Below are 19,479 nucleotides of genomic sequence, written 5' to 3'. Positions count from 1 at the left end.
TGGGATATTTTTTCATGATCTAACAAATATATAAGATATTCTATCAGTTAAACATTTACCCCTATGGCAAATGCCATCCATAACACAATGCAGAAACATTGATAAACAGATGGTAAATATCTTTTTAAAATCGCCTTACTTTTGCTTCATATTTTAAGAAACAAGGTCTCTTCACTGAAGACACAGTTTCCAGAGATTTATTTCCAGTTTCCCTTTTATTTCTCTATCATAAAAGTAACAGATAGCCAAAACCAAATAAAAGCAGGGCTTTTGTGGTTTTGGCCACCAAATATGTTTGGGGCTTCCTTGTCTGTGTTCTAGCCAGACGGTAATTCGGATTCTTCTGTCAGACGTTTTGCAGCAGTATGCCCTCTAGAAAGTCTGGCAAGAGTGGAGGCAGGCAGATATAAAGATATACAGGTGATTTTCCTTCGGGCTGTATTCCTGGCTGTGTGAGAGGAAGAAGTTATGTGCCCCAAGTGTTTCTCACTATCATTACTATTATGTTTACATCCACTCAGACCTTCCCTATGATTTGGCAACTGTCAAGCAGGTATGGAGGAGAAAATCTTTGGGTTATGCCTAGTCCCTTTACTGCTCTTCTCTGGCAAGAAAGGTCTATTGCCGAGGTCAGCCAAAGGCTGCAGCAGCAATTTAATCCAGTCATTGGCATCAGTTTCCCTTTCCCTGCTAGAAGAAACCTCTATTGAAGTTCAGTGGAAGGAGTTTGCAGCTGATATTAGGGATGGATTTGTCATCTGGGAAAGGTTCCATGAGCAAAGTTTGGGATGGATAATGTTTGAGTTATGAGGGCAGCACACAGACACACTCTAAAATGTTTACTCTGTTGCATCTCCCAAAATCCTTTTCAAGAACCAATACCTCACATGTGGAAACCAAAGACAGGAAAGTAGGAGAGTCTACTTTGAAAAGGTGCAAGATTTGGAATAGGCAATGAAGTATTAACACTAGAAAGTTAGAAAGTACAGTTCCTCACAAAGAATAGCAGCTAGGCTTTTAGCATGGAAGTCTGAAAAGCTTTGCAGATCAAGAGACATGGAAGCCACATCTAGCCAGACTGAGCCTAGTAGTACAACAGCAGAATGACACTGCCTTTCAAGAAGCCACCTCTAGCCAGACTGAGCCTAGTAGTACAACAGCAGAATGACACTACCTTTCAAGACACATTTTATCCTTTTTTTGGAACACATATCATGACTCATGTCTCCCAGCAGAAACAAAGCCAGTATTTTGTCTCTTGATAAGTACACATCTTTTCCCTTTCCATTGATTTCTTCTGAAGTTTTGATAATGCATCCCCTCATCTACCCATAGTTTTCCAGAGTTTTACTGCRGTAGAGCATGTGTGACTGCAATACGAGTAATAAACAGTGCTCCTGCAACTACGGTCATGAGAAAAATGTCTATTTCCACCAGCAGTATACTACTATGTAATGGCACAGAAAATAAGGCTCCTAGCTCACACAGTACCATTGGTAAATCGTAAAGATCTGTAAGGAAATGAAGAAGAAGAAACTAAAACAGGAAAGACACAAACATCTACAATATTAGGCAGCTTTCCACTATGACAGGCTTGCACAAATTATCTGTCTCCAAATGCTCTGGGCCTGATTCTCTTCTTTCCCACCAGTACAAGGGGGAATTTTACTAGTCAGTTGTTGTTTCCCTCCCCATACTCTGTAAAGCTGTTGCAAGCTCAGAACACAACAGACTCAGTAGATACAGTTTCCATTCCTAGAAATACATCACCTTGATTACTTGCATGATTTTTTTTAGCAGCCTCCAAAACGATTGTTAGTGACAGGTTTCAGAGGGAGGAAAACTCCCTCTATAAACAGATATAACTCATTATACACATTTTTTTGCTGGATTTCAAATATCCTCTTTTTCTCCCCCAGTACCCCTGTCCTCCTTATATTTAGGGTTCAATTATAAAGAGAGTTAGAACATAATTCATCCTATTTATTTATTTGTATCAAAATTGATCACCACATTACCATTTTTTTCTCTGTCTCTCTTCAAAAGAGCATGCAAACAGAAGCCTCTTTTTTTGGGTATTTAATGCAGTCACTAACATGAAAGACAGTTTATTCGCACAGTTCAGTAGCTAGCACACCCTCCAGGTTCTTGGACTACCTTACCTTGGCAGACAGACTCTGTGGTTTGTTGGAGAGGATCTCTGCTGCTTCCCTGCAGCGGGTGGAAAGGTTCAGGATAGCAGCAGCTGCTGCTATGTGGGTGTCTTCACTACATTGACCGTAGCTATAAGAGTTGGCATGGCAAGGGCTCTGTGTGTGGGCGCTAGCACTAGGCAGTCGATTAGAAAATTTCACTGGATTTGAAAAATGCTTTGCTGTTGAAGAGAGATTTGATTAGCAATTGCATGAATGTAATTTTCCCCATTAAATAGTTTTTTTTCCCAGATTATAATTTTAAACATTAAAATATTCAAAGAATACATTTAAAACAATCCATTTCCTATATGTTATAAATGCTTGCTGTGAAAGTGGCTTCAGAAACATGATAATTAGATTTTTACCAAAAAGATATATTTGCTATATACACAACCTACAACAAAAATCATCTAAGACTTTTACTCAGATTTTACTCACTCCTTACTGAGGCATTAAAAGCAGTGTTGTCCAGGGAAAGACTGAACAAGGATTAGTGCATTATCAGTCTTGACCTGATAACTCTGGTGGGCAAATGCAATTACAATTGTGCCCTTATACCTGCCTTCTCTTAGAATTCTGTTGTGAAAAAGAAAACCCAGTGACTTATCCAGTCTTCAGTGCAAGACTGCTTGCCCTACTTGAATAAATAATTCTTATATTCAAATTGTTTTTCTTATTGGAGTAAAATGAACAAGATGGGGCTCTTGAACAAATTAGCAGCAGCCAGATAAGACATTACATTTCAAGAATATTCAGTCCTGTTTGCATGAGAGTTTTTAGTTTTTTAGATCCACCTTTTAATCAAGTGGAATCAGTTAGAAAAACCCAACAATGAACATTCAGAATAAATTYGGCGTAAGTTCACCTTTTTATCTTGATATCATCTGAAATAATATGTAGCTTTACTAGGTACAAATAGATCAATTAAGAAAAACTAACTTAAGGTGAACAGAAAAGCATTTTACACACAAAAGTGGAGAATGTGGGAATGTGTTTTTTGCCTTCWTCACCAGCATTTACTCTAATAGCGTATAAAGAACTAAGCAGTCTTTCTGTTCTGGATTTTGAAGTTTGATATGTCATTAAGTGTTGCAGGGAAAACAGCATCATGATCTCAGCTCTTAGTAAACAATAATCATTTCTTTTGTCTTTAGCTCTCACAGTGTTCTACAAAGAAAAACTAAGCAAAATCCAGTTTCTCAGCCTACACCCAGATACACCAAGAACATTTTTGTGTATAGCCATCTGCTCACCACTTAAAGATCTGAGGCCYACGGCGCTGGATCTCATGGATCCTTTTGCTTTGGCTGAGTATGTTTTAATGCTATGACCTACACAAGACACTGAAGAGCTCATCTTTCCTCAAACTTAGGATACTCTGAGAGAAATGCTGGCTTGTGTGCACTGACTGCAGCTGAAAGCCATGTTCAGTTTTCCTAAACACTGGAGGCATCTCAGCAGAGCAGTGCGTAAGAACCTGATCATTCAGCTCTCCCTTTCTTCAGTGCAAATGAAAAAGGATTTTACTTACCATGCTGTAAAACTGGAGCATGAGCAAGAGGGTCTACATTTTTAGCAGTTACTACAGCTAACTTCAAATGATACTTAAAGAGCAAAAAGGTGCATCTTCCATTACCCACTCTAAAAACCAAAAAAAGCAGGCTATGAAGGATGTTTGTTTTGCCAGCAAATCAAATTTATGAATGCAGAATCCACAGAAGACTGATGATGGACGTTTGGCTGGCTATACATTTACACAGGATACAGAATCAATCTCTGCATGGTCAGATTCCTATTGGCAACTTTTGTATATCCGCATAGTTGGAACACTCACCTTTYTCTTTTATTTTCACCTTTCCATTAGAATAATAGCTGTATGCTGCACAGCCTTTACAAGAATAACATGCTGTAGATCTCAACTCTGATATATTTTATATATAAATCACATATGTATGGCTTTGCATTTTTATAAAAACATTTCAATCATTTTTTCCTTGAAATGAACCTGTGAAATAGAGTTGCATCTGTGCAAAGAGACAGCTAATAGGGAACACTYGATTTTACACACAAAATTGGAAAATCTTCCACCTAACTAGCTGGCAGTGCACATATTTGCTTACATTTAACAAGATGATTTTCCAAGTCAGATAAATATCTATTTTATATTTACAATTTTATATATGTATATTTATATATATACAAATACATAGATACTCACATACATAATATCTATATGAATACATATTCTCTCACACATATATGCACACACACAAGATAAATGAATGCATATATCAAATCTCTGCTTTTCTGTTCACCTTGGTATGAATGTCCTCCTCTGTTGGGATGTGGGATTTTTTTTTAATATAATTTACTCTTTTCTTTTGTCAAAAAAAAACATAGACAGTCTCTTGTCTCATCACTTTGAATCTATTTTCCCCCAAACCCTAATATGGCATAACAACACCGTATTTTCCACTGCACTCATGGCAATGGATTTTTTTTGTTACTTTTAACTCAAGAGTATTCTGTAGTGGTTAAAATAATGATAGGATCTTGCTGAAATTTCCCATGTAGATTRTGAAGATTATATGAAAAAAGTAATAAATGCTCACACTGTGATATTACATTTGTACAGAGTAGTACTCTAGCAAATCTGTATATGTAGTTAAAAGACATCGAAAATGCCTCTTAAAACATAACTTGGATATTTCTGTACTGCCGTTCATAATGTCTTGTGCAGGTATATTCAATGGGACTTCTCATGGCAGSATGTTATCACATGAATAAAAATATTACAGTTTAGCTAAGGGGGAAAGTGACAGATAAAAAGTATATCGTTCCTTTTTACTCTCTCCTGTCCTTTCCTCCCCCACCAGTGATGACTTTTAGAGGAAAAAAAAATTAAAAAGAGGAACAAAAAAGAATATAAATCTTCTAATCACTTATAGTTATTTTAACATTCTGGCCGCAAGCAGATACAGAAGCTTCCTACAGATTCTTTGATGCTTATAAGTTTGAAAACAGAACAAGCAAACAAATAAAAATAAAAATAAAAATAAAAATAAAAATAAAAATAAAAATAAAAATAAAAATAAAAATAAAAATAAAAATAATTTTAAAAAAGCTTTTTGCTCATCTTTCAAGATAAAATGGAATTTCAAGCTTACATTCGAAGAACTGAGGTGTCTTTCGTCCTTGCACCACTGGTGCCACTGTGCGTTTGCCAAAGACTTGTGCATCAAAGCTGGCATAATCGAATGGCACTTTCCCAAACTTCTCCTGTTCTTTCATCAACGTGGCTCTGGAGGATGTGACTGGCTGGGAAGTTCTGTAATYGTACTGAGTGACTTCAGGCTGCTTAGTTACACTTGTCCTGCAGAGCGAATAAGGAAAAGAATGAGAAACACAGAAACGGCAAAACAAGCTTATCTTTAAATTTCTTCTCATTGCAAGATGGGATGCAGTTCAGTATCAGCAAGTACTTTTATCACATGTAAAACCTATTAGTTGGCGTATATAAGAAATAAATAATATAATCCTTATGGGTGATCTAGTAGTCAAAGAGTAATTCTATAAATACAAAGATGTGGTCACTAAAATATCTACTATTCTCTAGTAATGCTGCAGGCTGTTTACAAGAAAGATACTGATTTACTTCTAGATTACTACTGTAGGATGATTTTTTTTTTTTTCTAAAGGTTGTCCAGACTAGACAGAAATGTTATGGACTTTTAGTGTTACGGATCACGACTGTTCTCACTTTACTGTGAAATAATATTATATAAATATAATACAAGATGATCCAAAATAATTGCCTCTGCTATTTGGGAGGAAATAATGATTTATAGTGTGTTATTCCATTTAGCTGCTGTTCAGTAACTACTTGTCTTTAGTAATTTCCTAAGGACTTTTCATATGTAGAGTCAAGGCACGTGTGGCTGGCAGACACATGGACATAATATTCTGTAATGGCTCTGAAGGAACCATTAGAGCTGATCATGTCAATAATCCACAAATTAAAGTGTCCCCAAATAGACCTGAATATAATAGGTTGTAATGGTCATGGTGCCAATGATGTGCAAATTATGCATGTCTGTAGGGTCTATATAACTCTTAAACAAAATAGAATTGCAATAAAAATTGTTTCCTCTTTTAGATGCTATTGTATAAAAAATAAATTAAACTAATTAAACCAATAAACTTAAAATAAAGCAACTAAAAATATGAATTAATTAATGGTGGAGAAATAGAATGAGCAAATTTCTCAATGCTTTTGGATACCTGCAGTATGTGTATTACATGCCACTTGGGATCACTGGAAAATTACTTTCAAAAGGACCACAAAATAAATGAGGATTGTGCAAAAATAGTATCAAAAAAATCTTTAATCAAGTTTCAGTTGCCAAATTATTACAACAAATGAATCACTTGAAAAAATATTTTATGGTTTACTGGAGAAAGACATTTGAGAATCATTGCTCAGTTTACTTACTTTGAATTAACATTTACTAGAAAAAAAWTATTTGCTTTTCAAAAGTTATGAATGTAGTCTTATAATGTTAGTTTTACTCACAAAGACCACTAGAATGAAGTTTGATAATTCTAAGATACAGTCAAGTTATGTATTTTTGCAGCGGATAATTTTGCTAAAATGTGTTTATCTCAGTAAGAACTGAAGTGGGTGAAAGATCTGAGGACACAACCATAGTGCTTATGTAGAAATACTTTGGAAACACTAGCTGAAAAGGTCTCCTACCTGTGAGTCTGATCATAGCCCTGCCCAGCTTTCGGTGACTCGACCTGGTTCTTTTCCTGGGACATTGCCAACTTTTCAGCTGCAGCAATTGGACAACCTGAAAGACTGTTTAAAAACAAGATGGAGAAAATAAACAAGAAGAAAAATGTTAAAATCCAATCGTTAATACAGAAAATATGTACTGTGGAACTCGATGTCATTGAACTGAAACCCTCTGCACCCATGGAAACAGATGATGCTATTTTGGCCCAGATTCATGTGCTTTTATTCCCTTATGCTAATCTGTGAAATCTTTGTATTTGAGGTGAAATATTTGGAAACTGAATCATACAGGAGATTTTCACTGTTCCCCTTAGAGGTTTGGTGGCAAGCAAGATGCTATTTAATTATTTGACAAATGATATTTATTTTATCAGCCAAACATAGGAATAAGTCCCCTACTAATTAAAAGGAAAGGATCTGAGAAAAAATCAGGGGTACCTGAATAATGGTTGTTTCCAAAATACACATTTCTATCATTTAAASATTATTTTTTATTTTTTTTCTGTTTTTTTTTCCAAATTAGAATGTTTCATCTTGTCCTATTAAAGAATTGTTTATGATACAGCTAGTGTACTGCAAGGATGATAGAGGGTTTAAACCAGGAAAAAAAAAGAATGAAAATATTTTTAATAGCTCATTKTCTTCTTACCTCTTACAATTTGCTATAGTTGAGCTTGTGACCTCTCAGGTATAGACTTTGCTTTACCTTTTTTTTTTTTTTTTTCCCAAATTACAGACAGTAATGTGATGTTCTAATCCTTGCTTTCAAACCTCTCACACAATAACCGATTAATCAKTTTTTTTGCCACCTTGTACGAGATTGGCTCAAAATTAGAAAGCAATTAAAAAAAAATCCAATCCAACAAACAAATGTTTGTTTGACAATTTTCTGTCCCAAGTTTGGCCATAAGATTGAAAAGGTATTTCTCTAGAGGAGTAGTCCTTAGAAGAACCACAGTGAAATTATATTGACGTGCTGGCTTCCAACAGAAAGCAATCCTGACAAGTGCTGTGCTCACAACGTCATTTGCTGGAGACAGAGCGCTTGAGCTTTCTGCCTCACCTGCAGCCCAGCTGTGATGCCCCAGCTGCCTGTCTGGACGCCTTTTCTCAATTTTGCTTTCTCCCTGCAGGGAGAGTTAAGCAGGAAAAAGTGCTTTGTGTGGGAAGCTGACATTCCTGAGGATAATACGTGGGCTTAGGTTTTACAGAAGTTCTGCAGTATTCTGATTCAAATTTCCAATTTTGCTAAAATAGAATGTGCCTTGATGGAAAATTCATGCCAAGGTCTACTATGTATGTGTTTAAAAAAACAAAACTTAAGTTTCACTTGGGATTTCCAGTTGTAGTAATAATATGGTATTTTTTCATTCATAGGACATTTACATGATAGTGTTTTGCTGTGAACACTATGATGTAGTGATAATACAAATCTCATTTGTGGAAAAAAAAAAGAGTAGTGTAATTTGCCATACTCAGTGCTGCAGCCTTTTTTCCTATAATGAAGTTAAACACAATTATCTAGCTATAAATTATACCCACTACCCTTGTGATTCATAGGCATTCTTCAGTGCAGCATATCACAGGTAATGCCAAGATAGGCTTGTTAGTTAGCTCCTTGGTACATGTAAATTTTGAAGTAGAGAGGGACAGGAACTGTTCTGAACTACCTTCTGTGTGTGTTGCGATTGCTGTTGACATGTCCTCTTCCAGTACATCCTGGCGTGGGGCACTTTAAAACATTTTCATGCATGGCAAGAACTAAACAGGAAGAATAAAAAGTGATAAAACATATATTAATGAAAAAAATATAGATGTTAAAACATACGAGTATTCCTTCTTSTGACTTAGAAGACTCTTAGCTTTGTCACACTTTGGCCACAAAAGACCAGGAGATGCAAAGGACCTACAGCTCAGCAAGGCCAGAGTTTCCAAGATATACCAGCTTATGTCTACATAGATGTAGAACAGTTTCCCACCTACAGTATTATTTCCAAGGCTTTCAAAAGAATGAATGTGGAAGTTAGCAAGTTAGCGAGGATATTATGTCATTAGATCCTTTTCCCTCTGGCTTACACACTGTTAAAAACAGTCTGAAAAGGGAGGTCATAGAAAGGCCTCAGGCCACACAGCTGTGTTACAACATAAATACTCTTCTCTCTCTGGCTCAGAAAAGGCAAGATCTCAGATTAAAGAAGCCATTTTATCCCTTGCATCTAAGTAAGGTGACTTATTCTAAAAAAAAAAAAAACTTGCTTTGATTCTTTGTCTCTTCCTATCACCTACTCTGATCTGAAGCCACTTTAGATCAATYGGTCACACCTCCAAGCAGTGGTTTACAGTCAGGCCAACAAAAATCATTGCAGAGACAACTTCATAAGCAGTGAATTCAGTCTGTTGCTTGTAAAATTTCTCATGTCTTTTGATGTGGATCATCTTTACCAAAGGCACATGTATGTCTGTATAAAACAGACTATATCTGTGTGTCTTCCTTAATCACTCTAGTGTTGCGTTACTCCTCGGGGCATAATGCTTCAAAAGGTCAGTCAACTGGTTTGTTCTGTCAAGGAGCAAATTTTGGTTACAAATAATTAGTTTTTACCTAGCAGGACAGAAGATATCTGATCGGAAGTGTGATAATTAATAAGGACTTCACTTTTTAAAAAATATTGATATTGCTATGGCCTTACAAGTACAGCAGCCTGCTTAACTCAACAGATGTTTCCATAAATATATTTTAGTAACAGACTTTTAAAAAAGGAGAGCCACAGTTACGAACAATTTGTAATATGATGCTATGCATACTACTGTAGAAAGACATCTTAGAAAGTCTTCTCAAAAGCAATTTCACATTACATTTTTGCTTATTATGTATCATTTCATTGTATCACAAGATGATACATACACATATATAACATGTAGACATATACAAATAAATATAATCAGGTTAGCACAGATAAAAACGAAAATCAGACTAGAGCAGCCATRCAAAAGTTAGCATGACATGGAGCCATTGGAGAGGGATATGCTGTAGATCAAGACAGGGATTTTTTTCTCTTTGTACTGAATAAAGTAACCTTTTCAAGCTGAGAATTAAGGAGGATACAAGAAACACCTCTGAACAAGTAAGTCCTAGGCCTCTAATTATTGGAAATTGCAATAGAGCACCCTGAGTTGGGGCATGACTAATTGGGCCATGGTTCTGAAATAAGGACAGGGAATCTCTGTGGACTGTGCCTTACCAAAGGCAGGGACAAACATAATCAATAAGTTTCATAGGACTACAGCATGTAGTTCTCCTGGAARCAAGTGGAGAGCTTCTCTGTGATCTTTTTCTTCCTGGGTCATCTGAGGAACCAAGAACTTCTTAAAATGCTTCTGTTAAGTAGTGCTTGAGTGCTTGAGTGCTTTCACAAGAGTGGGAATCAGGATGCGACTAAGAGCTGGAGGGCAGAGAAAGTGCGATAGCTCCTCTCTCAGSCTCATTCTGCAATCTCACTTAGAATATTTATGGGTTTTTTTCCAACATGAACACACATGACCAAGAGTACTGGGCCAGATCCAGCTGCTGTTCTGGGCTGCAGAGGATACTCACTTTCTAGTGGCAGTCTAACTTTATGAGGACAGCCTGAGAGACTGCGGTGGTGAGGGTACAGCCCAGTCACATGTCCCGTGCCATCACATCCTGGGATGGGACATTTGGTTTCTCTCTTTTCAGGTCTGGGTGAATCTGCAGAGAAATCAGAGAAGGATTTTGTTTGGTTGCAGACCCTGCATTCTGCTCAGTGATTGTTGCAGCATGATAATATTTCTTTTGTACTTGAGATGCAATTCCTACACCGAGCTTCAATGTAAACTTAAGCAATTTAAGAATTTCTTGTTTTTCACCATGTCCTTTAAGAATAGCTCCCCCATTGCATGCCATTTATGTGCTAAACGATATTGCTTTAGGATTGCAGTGTCATTTATTCTATTCAGAGGCTCAGACAGGACACATGCCACAATCCAATAAGCCAGAGGACTGGCGGTGTCAACAAACAGCCAGATCTATAAAAGAATAAAAAATAAAAATAAAATATATATAAAAAAAAAAAAACATAGAAAGAATCTTTTACTCTGTTAATGTCAGACTTCAGGAAGCCAGGATAACCAAATAAAAGCTGAGGTATGCAATAAACAAACAAACAAAAAGCATTTCAAACAGAAGCCATTCCTTAAATATCGCAGATCTCTGGGCTGTGTGCTCTTTGTTAGGAAACTGAATCCATGCCACTTATACATCTGAGAGGTAAGGCAAGCAGTTCCCTCTGGTACATGTGGCAATGCTGCTTTGTGGAGCAGCCCACAATGACAGTGAAAACATGGAGCAGCCGATACCCTTTCAAAGGCCAGGGCTGAGCCCAGTCCCACAGCTCCCAACCTGTAACCGGCACAGTGCCTTCCCAATTTTTGTTACAAGCACAGGGAATTGTGCAAGAAGCACTGGTCAGAAAGCCTTTATTTGATTTCCAAGGCAGGATCAAAAAGTCTGGGTGAGAAAGGACTGAATTCTGATCCAGAAATTCTCTTGTGAGAAATGTGCAGGAAGTGGCCGCATAAATTGCTGAGGGTGGTWTTAGCTTTGTCTGTGACTGGCTGCCAACAGCATCCAGCTTTGAGGGGAAAAACAACTGCAGCCAGCACAGGAAGCAGCCTCCTTAGAGCACATTTTGGTTGGTAGGATACCAGGTAGAATGTGTTTAGGGACAGGATCACCAGAGACAGTCAAGGGTTAAACATCCTGGCAAGTTTAAAAAAAAAAAAAAAAAAAAAGGAGAAAGGAAAAGAGAGACCAGAAAGAGACCACATGCCATTCAGAATCTGCAAATACAGAGTGAGAAGGCACTGTAGGAAACTCTTTGCTGCAATGATGCACAGAAAATAAAGCGGGAACTAAAAAGTAATTTAATTTTAATATTAAAATCATGGAAAAAATGTAAATTTAAACCATGTGTTCGGCATTGGACTTAAGAAAGCATAAAAAAAATAAAGAAAAAAAGACTTCAGCATTAAAAATAACAGTTAATTTGCGAATTAAAAAAGAATTGTTCCTCACACCACATTGACACATAGTATTTATACAACCTGGACAAAATTATCAAAAAACATTTTCTCTGTGAATACTAGCTCTGAGTTATCCTGCCAGTTACATTTTGCAGTCATGTGCAGTGACTTAGGAAGGGCTAAATTCTGCTATCGCTGAATTCTACTTCATGCTACTTCTTCCTAAGTGCACTGGAAGAAAGTCACATTGGTTCCAAAGTGATCCCTGGTAAACAAAGCTGGTCTCAAGATAAGAAAAGGTATCTGTAAGATTCCTGCACAGATCAGAGTCATCCGAGCAAATAAAGGTTAATGTAATTTAGCAGAGGAGTAGGCTAATACCTTGCATATACAGCTTAAGACATGTTAATGAAACATCTGAGACAGATAAAGTGTATATGCTACCTTACTGCTACAGGAAATATAATATACTTGCAACTCCTTAAAAACTCCTTCTAAGTTATTATAGACATTGTAAATACTTTAGATAACTAAACTATTGTAATATTTGCAGTGCCCAAGAGAGTAATTGTTGATATGTGAAGAAGACAAGCCTTAGAAAACACACTTAGGCTTAGGAATAAGGTGSTGTGTTTAGAAGAGGTTACTTTTTCATTCTAACCTTTCCTTGAGCATGATTCAAATACCTTCTCTTGGCTGATGAAATTCAGGGGGTAGGTATTAGCGTGCTACGCAGGAGGTGGAGAGGAGAGGTGCTGTGTAGGAGGGGGAGAGGAAGCAGGGTGAGGAGGAGGAGTGTCAGTGCCAGCTACCCAGCCCTTTTAGTAGCCATTACTGATCGCTTGACACAGTGGTTTGGCAGGAAGCCAAGTACCTAGTGTTTAACCTGGTTAGCTGCAAGGCAGTAGTGGGAAGGTATGTAATTAACAAAATTACCAGCTAAATTCCAGATTCTTTACTGTTACTATAAAATCTAGCTCACAGTCCTCTATCAGTCATAGGATAAATGTTTAAGCCAATAAGAACAGCCAAAAATACTTCCTTACGTTTGTTGCTGAATATCTGTCTCCCACCAATGTCAATAACTTTGGTTTGTCTCCTTTCCCCTGCTAGATGCTCCAGAAGAAACCTGTCCAGTTCCTTGTAGGTGCTGTGAAACACATGGCCTTGCTCTGCCTGCAGAGCTATTGCTTGTTCCAGCAAACTCAAGTTGCCTTTTGTTTTGTCTAAATCAACTGACACTTCTGTAGTTTCTGACAGGCACTCATTGTCATCTTCTTCACTTTCAGGGAATGGATGCTGAATTCTCTTTTCAAAGGGTTCTGGGTTAGGCTCTTGGGATGCTCTTAGTTCTGTTTCTGAATCACATACTCTTTCACAAGGCCCAAATTCTACTTCTTCTTTTTTAATTTCCGAGGCTTCCAAGATGCTCGGTTGATTACACTCTACAATATATTTCTGAGTTACATGGGGCTTTRCGTTAGTTTCTTCTGAAAAGTTTGAAGAGCTTTCCCACTCGTTGTCCATAATTTCAGAAGTACTTTCATTTTCCTCAGATGAACAGTATTTTGGGTCAGAAATGCCAGTCTTTACCTTTTCTTCAGCTGAGTTAATCATGTAACATTCATCAGTGTCATCATTTTCTATTTTTAAGGAGTGAATGCCACTGTCATTTAGATTTTCTGCCACTGCTTGACTGGGTACATCCTTTGCTAGTTTTCCCATGTTCATCAAAGATTTGGCCATGATGTCATGGTAGCTGGTGTAGTTATCTTTCTTTTGACTGGAATTTTCTTGCCCACCCAGATGAGAGGTTTCCTCAAATGATTTTGCAGTATTTTCATCTATATTTGGAAAAAAAAAAAAAAAAAAAACCCAAGAGAAAAATATGTAAGAATGACTGTTTTTAATATATTGTAGAATTTTAGTTATTTATTTATCAATTTTTATTTTTATACTCAAGGGTACTCTGAAATGATTGTATGTACCACAAATTCATCTAAAATGACTGCTTGCAGCATCAAGAAAAGTCCGTTTGAGATTATATCCACTCTATAGWCCAAAGTTACATAATAAATAAATATGTTGTTATTTTTCTGTGATAGTAAAGATGACATTCATATAAATACAATTCAGTATACATATTAAATGCATGCAAACACACACTTCCAAATTCCTTTAATCTATATTTTCACTTGTTCCTCATCTAGGATTCCCGAATATTTCCTCAAAATAGCCCCCTAGTTGCTTTTCACATCATTCCAAATCCCTTGAAAGACCTTGAAGGCAAAAGCTCAATACTTTACAAAGGGCGAGCTCCTGGTAGCCTTTGCAATTGCCACATTAAGTGTTAGATCAGGTCATGTACAGGCAAACTGAAATGGTTGTTATGTACAGACTCATAAAGGACTTGTTAAAGACACCACTGAAGTGCATCCTGTCTTTATAAACATCTTTCTTCAGAAGAAAAGCAGTAGCTAGCAGGTAATGGAGGCTGCATGTAGGAGAGGTTGTCGGTGTGGAAGACAATACGCCTTTTGTATTTCATTTAATTTTTTATAAACATTTCCTCTGACAAGGACACTCAAAAATACATCTCCATCATCTTCCTTTCTGGTAATTATCTCTCTAAAATCAACACTGGTTTGCCAGGATCAAGTAAATATTGCCATAGTAACTAAAAGCATTTTTGGATGAAGGGAAGAATTTAGTCACAACACTAGCCCCTTCAATAATGCTGATTATAGGGTACATTCTTTTGTTGGGATCTATTCAACATAAACTGAAAAATTTAACATTTTACTTCCTAGAAAGGAGAATGAATAAACAAGCAGAGACTATTTGATAAGATGTATCTGTCCTCTCCTGAATCAGAAGAACTCCAGGTTTAAATAATAAATTAAGCATAGTCTAAAATGCAAATGAAGTTTCTCTCAATAACACAGCGAGCTATTAAGAAAAAGTGTAAAGGGTTATGATAATTTTAAAGTATTATGAACTACAGAAAACAAATAAAAAGCATTTTCAGTGAATATGTCCAATTCATTGAACTATTCTCTCAATCCACTTAACTACCCACATGTGTACAATAATGATTTATAGACATTATACCTAATTATGCATATTTGGGCTGTGTTAGAGTGCCTAACAAAAGCTCTAGAAAGCAACAATTACCTCTGTTGCTTAGCTACATAGTTTAAAATATTCCTATTAAGTGCAGATTATTGTGGAGGGGAAAAGGGGGACAAAAATGCACATGTGCACCACAATGCATTTCACTTTACTGCTGCCAAACTGTTAGCATTTTGGGTCATTTCCAGTTTACATAATTGTTTGGTTCAACTGTTTGTTATATGTTAAAAGAAAATATTGATTAATTCTTATTCTTCTTCCGAAAATTGGATTCACACAAGGAGAGGTGGCCTTGTGCACTGTGTACATAGAGTTGCATTTAAAAAAATGTCTGTAACCTTCATGCAACTTTTTAGCAGCTGGTAGAGCACCACACACATTGCAGCCTTCTGAATGAAAAAGTCTGCCGTCTTTTCACATCTCAGCAAGTAAGAATGATGATTTGGGTCTATAACAAACTTTTGTTAAATAATTGCCTGAGTTTTTATTATTTGCTTCTCTGTCCTTTGGATAAAAATGACATCTCACCTCTTTTTAAAAGACAAGGGTTTCTAGTTTTAAAATAAATCTCCCCAGCCTTCAAAACAAAACAAAACAATGCAAGACCAATAGCAATTGATCTTTTAAATTACTATTTTTTTTTTGAGGGGGGGTAAAAGAATGACAAACCAAATGCAAGATGAAAAATATTATAGATAATACATAATTGAGATTATTGATACCTGAACCACCAAAATTGATGCTAAAATAATGAAGAATTTTTAAATGCAACATTTAAAAATTTGTCGTTGAACCAGTCTTAATGGTTCAGCTGTCTCAGGTTTTCACTCTTATAGGCTAAAAATTTCCTGCGAAAATAATCAAAGCTGAGCTTAGTTTACAGTTGCAACAATCCATGAACTGAAGTATTAACAAACCATCTGACAAGAATCATGAGTTCACAATAAACTAAACGATATTATACTAAGAAATTGTAAATAAACCTGCATGCCCAGGCCAGCTGTATGCTCTATCTGATGTTTGTTTTCAGCTACTTTAGCTGGTAAAATTAAAACAAAATGGTTGGCATGTATTATCACTGACACAAGCAGATCTGGTGAAACCTAACTGATACCAAATTTATTTTTAAGATTTTTTTTTCTTCTGGCTGAATATGTGACTTGTTGGGGGCAAGTAGAGTTCTCCTATGTTTATATTAGTGAACCTGATCCAACACTTTCCTTTTAAAAGAAAAAGTTAAGTAACTTTGGTTTCTCTCTACATCAGCATATGCTCTACCTCTCCACTCAGCAAGGTGCTTTTCCTTCAGTGAGTTCTTTGAGCTGTACAGAAAATACAAGGAAAAGACAGCACTTTACTGAGGCAACGCTTATAAAAATCTTAAATAATAAAAATAGATAAAAATATTTTTGCAGGCCTTGACAGGCAGTGAAAACAATGATGCTTTTTGCTTTTTGATGCTTTTGATGCTTTTTACTTGATGAATTTGGCTTAGTGATRTCATCACAAAGAAGCAGTCATTGGGTATCACATTGCTAATCGACTTTCTACTGGAAGGGGCAGTTCCAGTTTAGTTCTTCATATCAATAGGATTCGAACATTTGCAAGAATGTCTGAATCTGTTGAAGTGTTCTTTCTAGAAGACTCACAAGTGATGATTTACTGAAATATTTGATATATTGAAAACAAACAAAAAATCAAAGTCCACCCCTGATTTCAATAATATTAGAATCAGCTTCTTAATCTGAAAGACAGACTTCTCAATTCATCTATTTTGTAGTATTCATATTTAAAATATGTGCAAAATAAAATTTTAAAGGAAATTCTGTTTAAAGTGAATGGAGTTACAAATCCCTAATCATAGTTCTTATAATAGAAGTTGACAATAAAATACCTTTATACAATTGTAATAACCAATTAAAGCAACTGAATGTAATATATGCTCCAATTGGTTTTCATTGCACCTGTGACTACCAATTCACCACTTCCAGATAACCTTTTTTTATCTTGACTTTGCAATCTAATGATGAAATTTTCATTTAAAACTAATGCAGCACATATTCCACTGATTCCCCTTGCCTTAATAACAATTTGTGTAAGACTTCTTACACAAATTTAATTTAATTTTTGTAATTCATTTTTCGTGTTTATATGTATATATAATATGCACATGTAAACGTATTACATATATTACAAAGAAAAAATGATAAGGACATATTAAAGCTATGCCTTTTTATCTCCCTTGCCCTCTTCAGCATTCTTCAGCATGCACATTGGAGAACTCTCTATAAATTGTTGGATATGTTTGGCTTAGCAGAGTTGGAATAACAAGTATAATATAGGTGCTGAGTCCATAATTGTATTAAATACAACACATGTAGCAGTCACATGCATGAGACTGCTTTGCTAAATGTTAAAGTGAGCAATGTTTTGCTAAGTAGTTTGGATTTTCTTCATTAAAAAAAAGTTCTTTATATTCCAGTTTTTCATAAATGTGTTTTTCTCAGTGGTGGACTTAACCTTTGATAGAGCTAGAGAAGAAGCAGATGCTGCTCTATATATGATCTGCCGTAGTGGATGTCTGTAACCTACAAAGCATTTACTAGACTYCATGAGCAGTTATTGTACAAAATAATTTGAAGTATAATGCTTATACTTAGACAGTAATGCATCCTTCCAATTTTGTTACAAGCCAAACACACTATACATCCTTTTTAAAGATAGGATGCTTCATATCTTCCTGTCCGTGGAATTCACATTCAAACAGAGGCATACTGCACAGCTACCTGGAGGTGAACTGCTTTCAAGGACATTAAGGTCTGCCTGTACATCTGTCCTGTCTTCATTTTCTTCTTTGCATTCCAAACTGGGGCTGTAGTGGCGAGGTTTCATTAACAGGGATTTTCTTTTGTTGACTGGAACGCCTGAAAGCTGCTCTTCGGCTTTTCTCTTCTTAGCCATAGAACATTTGTAGGCACTGAAATGATCGAGAAATGGGTGATGATGGAGGAAAAAAAAAAAAAAAGTGGGAGAAGTGATGGGAAATTATTAAACCAATAGCACCATCTTCTATTTTAATTTCAAACAGAAAAATGAAGAATGACAAAATACTAATTCACTTGCAGTTTCAGCTAGTAGCGTTTAGTGGATATTTAGTTTTAGCTCATGTATTCAAAGGTCAAGGCACAGGCAAATCCACTGTGCCATTTCTTTTTCACTGCTGCCAAAGCCTATTTGTGGGAAGGGGAATGGGGAGGAGGACAAAACCAAAATACTCATAACCCAACATCCTTAATCCTAAATAAGCATATGTTAATCTAAGCTCTGTTCTGCAGTAAAATAAATAAACCCAGGAAAGGATGAACAAAGATTTAGACTGGACAGATAATCCAGAGAAACAGCTAATGTGAAAAATATACCACCAGTTACACTATGACCTTTCAAACCTTTAGCTCCTTTATCTTTCCATTAGTATGGAAAATTGCTCGTGTCCTTTGTGTTCTGATCACAGGGGTTTGTATGTTTACTTTTGCTATGATCCCCCCTCTCTTTGCATGATCCAGTGTTTTATTACCCCTGAGATTAATGAAAAAGGGCCATATAGAATTAGGCACGAGGGAAAAGACATCATAAATTTTATGCAATTAATATCATGTATTGTTTCTGAATGTATTTGTACGTTTGACACAATCATTAGTTACCATTCAGACTATGTCAGGCCCCCCCTCTCTTACACTGGATGATACCTGCCTATGTGAATTGAATTGCAACAGTGTCTTGGAATATACCCATATTTTGATATATCTAATCTACAGGTTGTGTTTGATAGTGTTTCAGTTGTTGCTTTGTGCTTCMTTGTAACTGTGTGATTCTGAACACAGTTGAAAAATCTTAATTTCTTGTCATTTGCTTAGGCATAATCATGACAATGCTGATCATTATAAAACTGTRCTAGGAGAGAATAAGAAAGCTGACTGACTGAATAGCTATTGTGTATGACTAGGAAATGCAATGCTTGCTAGATTTAGTCATTCGATCATTTTGGTCAAGGAAAACTTTTTTTTTTTTTTTCCCCACTACTCTACTATGGGCTAGGTGCTTAAACTTCCACATATACATATGCTGAAAATACAGTTATGCATTCTGAATGAAATGTTTAGCCAAAATGTATGTATGTATTTATACAAAAAGTATGTAAAATACATTGTTCTTTCACAACGTTTTGCAATTGGGGTTCCCCTGGCACATGCATGCCCATGTGTTAATATCATTTCATTAACATTAGTCATAAGTGTCTGATTTAAGCTTTTT

The 19,479-nt window shown here is 36.1% G+C and overlaps 1 protein-coding gene across 1 annotated transcript in view; it reads right to left on the bottom strand.

Annotated features, from left to right (window-relative positions):
• Positions 1-19,479, bottom strand: part of ST18 (ST18, C2H2C-type zinc finger) — a 163,743-nt gene that overhangs the window by 30,102 nt on the left and 114,162 nt on the right. Inside the window, exons 6-12 of the mRNA XM_026050101.1 lie at positions 17,955-18,145; positions 13,083-13,880; positions 10,589-10,723; positions 8,664-8,754; positions 6,952-7,056; positions 5,363-5,568; positions 2,163-2,374 (exon numbers count right to left, since the gene is read on the bottom strand). Of these exons, the coding sequence (XP_025905886.1) occupies positions 2,163-2,374; positions 5,363-5,568; positions 6,952-7,056; positions 8,664-8,754; positions 10,589-10,723; positions 13,083-13,880; positions 17,955-18,145 (1,738 nt within the window). The remainder of the gene's footprint in view (positions 1-2,162; positions 2,375-5,362; positions 5,569-6,951; positions 7,057-8,663; positions 8,755-10,588; positions 10,724-13,082; positions 13,881-17,954; positions 18,146-19,479) is intronic.

Source organism: Nothoprocta perdicaria, unplaced genomic scaffold, assembly GCF_003342845.1.
Source record: "Nothoprocta perdicaria isolate Ctin4 unplaced genomic scaffold, notPer1 scaffold_65, whole genome shotgun sequence".
NCBI classification, from domain to species: domain Eukaryota; kingdom Metazoa; phylum Chordata; class Aves; order Tinamiformes; family Tinamidae; genus Nothoprocta; species Nothoprocta perdicaria.
The sequence above is the reverse complement of the archived record's forward strand: the minus strand, read 5'-3'. Positions and strand labels throughout refer to the sequence as shown.